General features: G+C 58.8%; 1 protein-coding gene across 1 annotated transcript in view; it reads left to right on the plus strand.

Annotated features, from left to right (window-relative positions):
• EFNB1 (ephrin B1) overlaps positions 1-7,735 on the plus strand; it is a 50,857-nt gene extending 43,122 nt beyond the window's left edge. Inside the window, exons 3-5 of the mRNA XM_063346140.1 lie at positions 4,535-4,627; positions 5,351-5,479; positions 6,489-7,735. Of these exons, the coding sequence (XP_063202210.1) occupies positions 4,535-4,627; positions 5,351-5,479; positions 6,489-6,877 (611 nt within the window). The 3' untranslated portion in view covers positions 6,878-7,735. The remainder of the gene's footprint in view (positions 1-4,534; positions 4,628-5,350; positions 5,480-6,488) is intronic.
• The last annotated feature ends 2,089 nt before the right edge of the window (positions 7,736-9,824 follow it).

The raw sequence follows: 9,824 nt of genomic DNA on the forward strand, positions 1-9,824 counted from the left end.
AAGTCTTGGAGGAGAGGGAAGGTGGCACGAGCTAGATTTTTATTTTAGATAGAGTCTGCTTGCAGATTCCTGCAAGGGTCTGCTGGGGTGGGGGCACACCGGAGATGTGCGAGGCGCATCTTCAGGGCCACCGTTAGGGTCTTCAGCCATGCCAAGAAGGGCCTTCAGCCTGGTGGGTGTGAGCTGAGCCTGTTCTACACCAGCTGCCCCTCAGCAGGGTCCGTCAGTGGGTTCCCACCCCCCCGTCTGCTCCGGCGGGATCGGGGTCAGGCTGCGGGGGTACCCTGGAGCCCTGGCAGCGAGTGGTGGTGGTGCCGGTGGGGTGGTGGTGCCGGTGGGATGTTGCCGCCTCCGCCCAAGGCTGTGCGATGGAAACCTGAATCTTGGACGGGTCTGGGAGTGAGGAGCGGGGGGGGATCATGGGGAGGGCGTCCGGGCTGCATCCACACAGCGCCTGGCTGGAGCAGGGCTGTGGTGCACAGATGGAAGAGTAATTAAGAATAATAAAAGGAAAGAGACTTGGATTCGCTACAGTCTCAGCACATTAATTGTGCTTTGGGGCCCAAATCATAACGAAGTCCTGCCAGAGGGAATCCAGAAGAGAAACCAAACGTCTCGCTCTGTCCAAAGCTGACCATTTAAGAGACCCTTGCCTTCATCTGCTGCCAGGTATTACTTCCAGAGTCTCCCATCTGCCAAAACCCAAGTTCTCATTTGAAATATTTTTTTTCGGGGAGGAAGAAAAGCTACGGTGACACTCTGAGTGCTGGCGGTGGGGAGGCAGAGTGTGATGCACCGGGGCCAGCACGTGGCACCGCTTGCTGCTGGAGGTGAAACATGAGGTTTTTGAGGTTCTCCTCCCCGCAGAGGCGTCTGTCCCAGCTGGCTGGCGTGTGTCACTGGGCTGGGACTTGGCGTTTCGCTGGTCTTGTGCCCAAGGGCCGGGGTGAGTTGTGCCAGCAAGCGGAGGTCCTGCGTGTGCTTTCATGCAGGCTGAGCATCTCTTCTAAATTGACAAGCAATTACATGGTTAATGGTATCAATGTTAAATCCTCATCACTCAGCAGCCTAAGGCTTAATGCTTCATTAAGGCAAAGGCATCTAATAGCTCTCCGGGCTGGGAGCTGCCTTTTCTTTAAGCCTGAGTAGAAGTCATCTGTCCAGAGGCTGCTTTTGCTCTCCTGGTCCTACAGCCAAACTGTAGGTCCTACAGCCTACTGTAAGGCCCTCCAAAATGGAAGGGGGACAGGAAAATGCTCCCATGCACTCGGTGCTGCGTGGGACCGGCTGGGTCGAGCCGTGCTGATGGGACGGAGCTAAGCGTTGCCGATGTGGCGTGTGAAAAGCACGGCCGATGTTTGAGACCTGCCATTTCCGATTCCCCGTGGTATCCCCAGCTCCCTGCCTGTTTTTGTTCATCGCTTTTTATCTTTGCCTCATGCTACCGCCCTGCGCCCACCTCTCCCCAGGCTCCGGGCTGCCTCTCGCCGCTCCCTGCAGCCCACTGTTGTGCCTGTGGATTTAACCTTTTTCTCCCCTGCGTTACGGTGCGTTTGTTGATGACGACTTTCATCCACCGTTGGGGATCGGTGGTGCCTCCGCCGCTCTTCCAGGGGCGCAGCAACGAGCGTCACAGACGCTTTGGGCTTCGGTCTCGCTGCTCGCCAGGTGCCTCCCGGATCGCATGTCTCTGCTGGAGCGGTGCTGGCCTCGGGGCTGATCCTGCGGCCTTCTGCTGGTAAATCTTCCAATGTGAAGATAAGAAACAGCGTGAGGATCAGCTCTCCATCTCTGAGCTTTGCAGCGAAGCGCAGCGGAGGAGCCTGCAGTGCTGCCACCGCAGCCCCTCACCCCTGGGTCACTGGGGACCCCCCGGCTGCCGCCCCCACCCACCTCCGGACCCTGCTGCTCAGCAACACGTCACTCTGTCCTACGTGTTTATATAAAACTCGTCAGAAGCTGTACTCTTTAAGCCATATGGATGGGATTTTGACTTTTGGAAGCCCGACGGGCTGCGTGGAGCATCTTGCTTGGCTTTGCTTTGGCCCATTTTGGATCTATACAGAGCCTGGCAGCGTGTGTCCTTGTTTCAAGAGGCTGTACCGGAGACCATCACCATGGTTTTTGCAAGTGTTTTACCCTTTTAGCTGCCCTTTTTATGTTCCCTCAAGTAGCTGCTTCATTTTTTTTTCACGCGGTTCCCTTTCAAAGGTACTTTCTCCCCTCATTATTATTATGTTCGGAACAAGAAGAGGCTTTTTGAACAGTCCTGCGTGCGGCGCGGGAGGAAGGATGCTCAGCTGCGTGCCCGCGTCCGTCCCTGTGGCTCCAGCTGCCATCTCTCTGTCCTGTTCGGATGTTTAATGTTTGTGTCATATCCAAATGCAATGTCTCCGTGGTTATTTTGGAGGAAATTATGTCTCCCGTCACTGCTGCGTGCTCTACCTTTGCAGGATCTCCTGGTTCCCCACAGTCAAGCCATACTTACTCTTGTAGATCATTTTGATATAATTACATTATTACCTTATAAATAAGACCTCAGGAGGTCTCGCAGAGGCTGTTTTTTTACACACTGCCCTGTTTTCCCCTGCCCCGCAGTGCTGCAGTGTGAATGGGTGAAGTCTGAGGTGGAGCAACCCATGGCACGGTGCTGGGAAGCTGCTCGTGGAGCTGCTTCAGGGCCATGAGCTGGGATGTTATCGGCTTCTTTCATCCCCAAACCAGTGCCTCTGGCCTGGGAGAACTGGGCCGCTGTGCCTTCTGCCGGAGTTAACTCCCCGAGTTGTTTTTGTGGGGAGTTTTTGCGCCGGCCCCTGCCTCTGGTTCACGTTTGGAAGAGCTTAACGCAGGCTGTCGGGGGGTGTTTCTCCATTTTCCCAGGCGTTGCGTCGGGATTTGTGCTGACAGTGCTCCTGACAAAACGCCCGCCAGCGAATCCCAGATGCCTGGATATACGGCTCTGTCCAGGGAGCTGCTGGCAGGCAGAACCCCGCCGCGGGAGAGGCGATAACTCAGCAAACGGCCCAATGACTTTCTGATTAATAAAACATTTGCTGGTGTTTCACGCGAGAGCCTTGATTGCACAGAGACGTTTGGCCAGAGCTGATGGACTTTGAGCCTGCATCCCGGCGTGATCCAGGCTCGCTTTCCAGCGTAGCTCAGCATCGAATCCTCATCGAGATACCCCAGGGTCCTGCTGTAAGAAAGGGAGAGCAGAAGGAAAAGAAAGACCTTGCTTCGTAACCTGGACTCTTCCCATCACCTCCTCACCAGCACCCAGTGGGGTCTGATGGATTCGTCCCCACTGGCCATCCGTCACCTGCCCTCCCCAAACCCGAGTTTTTGCGGGATTGAGGCAGGAATTAGGCGCCACAGGCAACTTTAAACCCCAGAGCTGAGTTTTGGCATTCAGGCTCGGGGTAGGTGTTGGCTGTGCTGTGCTGGCCGAGCCCTGCTTTGTCTCACTGCCTTGTCTCTGTAAAATTATCCCCGTTGCTCCGTGACTCTCCTTGCATCGCCTTTCCTAAGCCCCGCTCCTGCCGTATGCTGTCGACGTGCTTCTCCCAGGTTTTGTTGCTTCCCTGGGTGAATAAATCCCCGTGCCTGGCTTTGGTGGAACACCGGGATGATTTGTGTTTGCCGTGATGGATGGAGGTGTCGGCTTGAGAGCCGGGGAGAGCAGGCTGCGTGCCAGAGCCGCCCTGCGCCCGGTGCATCACCCGTCTGCCTGGCACAGCACCCGCCGGGCGCTTGCTGCTGCTGGTGACGAGGGCCCTTTTGGGGTCAGAAGCCAGTTTTTGGAGTATGTTTGGCAGAATCTGCCATTTAGGTGCTTAATCCTGTCATCCTCCGGTTTGGCTTTTTTGTCTCTTGTGTCCCCCGGCCCTGAGCCGTCCCCGCCGTGGCAGAGGGCTGGTGGGTGCGTGGGTGGGGATCCTTCCCTGCGTGGTGCCAGCGGGAGACGTGCGGCTCCCTGCGCTCCCGCAGGATTGAAAGGCTTAAAAAACTGTGCCGGCTAAAGCAAGAAGTTAATGTGAATTTAACTGACTTCTGCCCTGCAATTAAAGCCACTCAACCCCATTGGGGCTCTGAGTTTACATTCTTTACTGAGGCACACTGTGTAATTATATATGTATAATTTAAACTGTGCATATGCATGTGTTCCTATTATACACCGAGGAGCAAAGGAAATTATCCAGGAATTAAAGGGGGAGGAGGGTGCAGGCATGGAGAATGGCTCGCTTGTGTGGATGTGGCAGCGAGGGGAAGCTGGAGGGATCACATCCTCACTGCTGCAAACATCCTTGGAAGGTGCAGAAAACGAGAACTCTGCGTATTCAACACTTGCGGTGGGCTCTGGACTGGGACATGAAGGAATGGCAGCAGCAGGGGGGGTCAGGAGTGAGCCCATGAATTGGGAGGTGCTGAGCTCCTGATGGGTTCCTCGTGGTGCCGGGGGACAGCAGGGACCTGCCCAGCGGGGACCTTCCAGCTCCCAGGAACTCTGCCTAACGCTCCCTCTCTTTTCTTACAGCCACTTCCAACGGGACGCTGGATGGCCTGGAGAACCGGGAAGGAGGAGTCTGCCAGACGCGCTCCATGAAGATTGTCATGAAAGTGGGGCAGGGTGAGTCCTTCGGCGCCCTGGGGTCTCCCAGTGCCAAAATGCCTTTGCCCAGCAAAACGTTGGCCCCAGCAAAACGTTGGCCCCTGTCCTGCTGTGCTGCGGGGGCGGGGGGGGGGGGCGGCGGGGATTCTGGATTGTGGGGAAACTGAGGCCTCTCAGTAGCAGTGGCCACTGTGCTGTGGTGGCAGTGGGACACCAAGGGTATCGCTGGTGGTGGTGCTGTGGCACAGGAGGAGAGTGTGCTCTTTTCCCGGAGGGAGCTCCCCAACACCTCCCATCCCGAGCTGCCGGGTGCCTCCCAGCCCCAGCGATGCCCCGGCCTCGGATGCAGAGCTCCTGGTGGCTGCTTTTCATTATTGTGTTTTCACTCTGGGGCCAGTATTTATAATAAACAGAAGAAGCAGTGCTGCAGCCTTGGCAGGCTCCCTTCCCATTCCTGCTGCTGCCCGTGTGAGAAACTCGCCCCAACCCACGCACGGGAGCTCAGAAAACATAAAAGCAGGAGGGGATTAGGGTGGGGAAGCTGCTCCCACAAGCCCTGAAGCAGCTCAGCCTTGTTCTGTTGCTCTCGGCAGCTCCCGTCACTCCCGCTTCTCCCTTGCACCCTGCCGGGGGTGGCCGGCTGGGATTTGGTGGGGCAGTTGTTCTTTAGGTGGGGGAACGAGCTGTTGCCATTCAGGTTGAATCGAGGTTTCTCATTTGTCCCTTCCCTTTGCTCCCCAGATCCGAATGCGGTCATCCCAGAGCAGCTGACGACGAGTCGGCCGAGCAAAGAGTCCGACAACACCGTGAAAATCGTCACGCAGAGCCCGCGCAGCAAGGTCCCCGCGGCGGAGGAGCCCGGCAAGCCAGGTGGGTTTTGCTGGGGACACCCCAGGACAGGGATGGTGGGGCCAGACGTTGGCCACGAGCTACTGCCGGCACAGCAGCTCCCAGCCAGGCTTGTTGCATGGATCCAGGGGACACCGGGTGCTCCAGAGCAGAGATAACAGATGGGTTTCCTGTAAGCGTTGTGCCTGTCTCTGCCATCCCCGATGCTCGCAGCATCTCCTCGCCCCAGTTCCATGCCTTCCGGCTGGGGTCCACTCGGGGCCCAGTGCAGGCAGCCAGGCTGCTGGTGCTGGAGCAGCTCGGGTTTGTTTTCCCAGCTCCGGTATGTCCTGGCAGGAGTTTTGCAGGGAAGTGCTGTTTCAGCACTCTCCTGCTCCTCCTCCTCCTCCTCCTCCTCCTCCTCCTCCTCCTCCTCCTCCTCCTCCTCCTCGCTGCCCATCTGTTCCTTGCAGTACATCTGAGAGGGCTTGGAGGAGGTGAGGTCCTCGGGTTTTTGAGCTGAGCCAGTGTGAAAGCCCTTTGAAGGTGGTTTCCTGAGTTCCTGACCCTGCTGAGAGAAAAGTGAAATCAGATGAAGTGGGGAAGAGTCACTCTTTTCTTCTCGCCTGGTATGGCCAGCCAAGCGCTCTCCCCTCGGGGGGCTGGGGCTGCCCCGGCTCGGGGGTCAGGAGGAGGCGGGGGGTCAGTAATCGGATATCACGGGGCTCCAGGTATCAGAGCCCACTTTCACCAGAGCATCCAGGTCTGTTGAGGAGAGAAAGCCTCCTGGGGTCCGGACTGGTTGTCACCTGGACACAAGCAGAGCTCTGCTCCGTCGGCTGGGAGGTGGAAAGGGGGAGCAGCGATGTGGGGTGGGGGAGAGGGCGCATGGTCGTGGACGCCCAGGGCTCCTGCCTGCCCTGCCCAGAGCCTGCTGCCATGGAGGGCTCTCCCACCCACAGGGTGTGATCCGTGCATGGATGGAGCGTGGAACCAGCTGCGCTGAGCCCCGGAGCACAGGCTCTGACACCCCTCTGCCCTTCCCTTACAGGCTCCGTCAACCAGGACGGCCAGGAGACCCAAGGTCCCAGCGATGGCTTCTTGAGCTCCAAGGTGGCCGTCTTCGCAGCGATCGGCGCCGGCTGCGTCATCTTCATCCTCATCATCATCTTCCTCGTGGTCCTCCTGATCAAGATCCGCAAGCGGCACCGGAAGCACACGCAGCAGCGAGCCGCAGCCTTGTCCCTCAGCACCTTGGCCAGCCCGAAATGCAGCGGGAACGCGGGCTCTGAGCCCAGCGACATCATCATCCCCTTACGGACTACAGAGAACAACTACTGCCCGCACTACGAGAAGGTGAGCGGGGACTACGGGCACCCCGTCTACATTGTCCAGGAGATGCCCCCCCAGAGCCCAGCCAACATTTACTACAAGGTGTGAGGAGCAGCCTGGGCAAGCCGCCGATGCAGGAGCACGGGAGCGCCGAGCGCGGGGGGCAGCCGCCCCCCGGGTCTCCCCACGGGCGGTCTGGCGCCGGGAGGGAGGAAGCGAAACGAACCCCACGGCACGGCGCAGGGAGCGCCAGGGTCCGGCGCCGGAGAGCGGATGGCTCACTCGCGCGCTGGTTCTCCCCTTTGTATTTAGTTTTGTAGTTCTCAGCTTTTGTAATCCCGAGACTCGAGGGTGAGCCTTCAGCATCCTCCTCTTCTTCTCCAGACTGCGGCCGGCCGGCCGGGGGGGCGGGCGCCGTGCCTTTCCGTGCTTGCTCGGACACCGCTGGCATACCCGGAGACTCCACCTCCCCTTTTCATTTTGGGATTTCCCTGCGTCACTCCTACGTCCTTGCGTGAAGTGCCCGTGCGCCTGGCGCCGCGTCGGCCGCCGCTTGGGTCCCGGAGCCTGGACCAACGCCGGGGCCGCGGCGAGGAGTCTCGGTCCGAGGAGGAGCAAGCAGCCGCGGGGGGAGGAGGAGGATGCTTTGCCTAGGTGCCAAGATGCAGACAACTGTGCAGGGAGGAAGCTGGCAAACCCGATTTACTACTACTACTATTATTATTATTATAATTATTTTAATTTTTTTTGTAACATTTTTATTTTTGTGAATTCCGGGCGGGACTCTGGCCCGCCGCCTTCGGGCACACGCCGTCGCCTCCTTCCAGCACGCCGTCCCGCCGGCCCCGGGGCAGACCCCGCTGCTCCCGCCGCTGCCCTTTTAAACTTTTGTGTTCGTAGCTGTTGACTCTTGTTTTAGTCTCTTTATAAAAAGAAAGAAAGAAAAAAAAAAAAATTCTATCTATACCATGTCTCAAGCATTCAGTGCGTGAGAATCCGGGTGCTCCTCCTGCCCCGCGCGGAGCAGCAGCCTCGGCCCGGCAGCTCTCCCCGACCCCCCCCCGGGGGCGTCCCGCTGCAGAGAAAGCCTTTGCTGGGGGTTTCCATCGGGCTGGGGCTGAGCCTGCTGGAAGCGAAGCTTGGGAGGGATGGCGGGGGGCGGTGGGAGGGCAGGGGATAATGGCAGCTCCCGTCTCCCAGCCGGCGATGCTGCGGGTGGCTGTCCTTGGAAAGGAAAACTGGAAAACAAATGTTCTTGACCTGCAGCCCGTGCCGGGAGAAGCTGGGAGGCTGGAAGCCCCCCTGGAGGGATCCCTTGGGCCGTTTAGCACCTGGCTGGGCTTGGATGGGAGCTGAGCCGAAGGCTTCTCCCACCGCTTGGTTTACCAGGGTGACCCGGTGTCCCTCTGCGGGACCTGCCTTTGGGGACTGTCCCCCAGCAGCGCCTGCCCCCGCCCGCCGTGCACCCGGCGCAGGAACGTCACCCGCCGTGCCACCTCCCGGGGCTCCCGCAGCCCTTGCCTTGCCCATCTCCGGCCCAAAACTGGAAGGGGTTGAGCCTTGGGCTCTTCTGGTGGGATCACTCCCAGCTTCCTTTTCCCGGGAGGACCCGCCAGCGCCGTAGCTGATGCCGGTGAGCGCGGTGGGGCTGGTGGTGCACGTGGCGGTGCCCTGTCACCTGCCTGTCCTCGGGCTGTCCCAGCCCAGGGCTTGGCAGCCGCCCCCACCTTCCTCGCTTTCTTTTCCTTCCAGAAGTAGCTGCTTTTGCTCAGGGAGCAAGCGTGGGGCGGGCGGTGTTGCTCCACCGGGGCGGCTCAGTGTGCTGCCAGGTGGTGGGTTTGCGGTTGGCACGGGGCTGCCCGGCCTGGTTTGTCCTCGCCTGTCCCCAAGACCCCGAAACCCGCGTTAGGAAGTGCCCAAAGAGCGAGAGAGCTGCTCTGCCAAAAAGTGCCTTGACGAGGAGCGGGCAGGGGCGGCTGGAGGGGCAGAGCAGGGGACGGTGCAAACCCGGCGGCTCGGAGGCTGCGCTTGGGGTTCGGCTTCGGTCCTGAGCGGGACGGGAGCATCCCTTGGTGTCACATTGTTGGGGGTTTTTTGTGTGGTTTTGTTTTTGTTTTGTTTTTTAAAGGCAGGAGTTGGGGCTGGAGCGGAGCAGGCTGCCTCAGCTCTCCTCCCGCCCCTCGGCATCCCGCGGTGGGGATGGCTTCCAGGGCCCTGAACCAGCTGCCATACCTGGGGGAGAAGAGCCGAAGCGGGTGCTTTCCCCTGCCCAGCCCTTCTCCCCGCTCCCACCATTGCGGCTCCCCCCATGTAGCACCTTTTGGCCCCCTCTCCACGGCTTCCAGCACTGCCCACCCTGGGCTGCTGCTGAAGGGCTGGGAGCCACCCTAGCCGGGACCCCCTGATTCCCCGTTGGGGAACGGGGTCCGCTCTCTGAAATCACACAAAATTGTGTCTTAAAGAAAAAAAAAAAACAAACAAACCCTTTCCCATCACCCTTTTCCATCTGCAAAATCACAACCTGCACTTCCCGAGGGGGGCAGAGCCCCAGCTGGGGGGTGGTGGCGGTGGCGGGGACGGTGGCGGAGGAGGATGCTTTATGGATGGGAGTTTCTCCCCGCAGCGGTTGGCGTGGAGGAGGCAGTTGGGGGATGATTTAGTTTTGATTCGCTTTTGGATGAAAAAGGAAGGAGCCTGGCCACAGGTCGTACCAAAAGCAAACTGCTGGCACCGGGTGGCTTCCCACGGTGGCTGTCCCCAGCCGGGCCGCGGCTCGGTGGCCCCCGTCAGCTCCACTCCTGTTGCTGGGGGCAGTCGAGAAAACCTTGTAAATATGTGAAGAAAGGGTGATAGCCGAACTCTTGGGTTTTGCTGAGCACCTCGGTCTGCTGGGTCCTGAAACAGAGTGTGTCCCTTCGGTTCTTTTCATTGAGAGCATTGAATTTTGGTTGGTTTTTTTCTTTCCCACTCCCCCTCCCCATTTCGTTTGTGTAAATACTAGTCTTTTTTGGAAGAAATAATGTAAAGATGTTTTGTATAAACTCTGAATTATTTT

The sequence above is a fragment of the Chroicocephalus ridibundus genome, chromosome 9 (genome assembly GCF_963924245.1).
Source record: "Chroicocephalus ridibundus chromosome 9, bChrRid1.1, whole genome shotgun sequence".
NCBI lineage: Eukaryota > Metazoa > Chordata > Aves > Charadriiformes > Laridae > Chroicocephalus > Chroicocephalus ridibundus.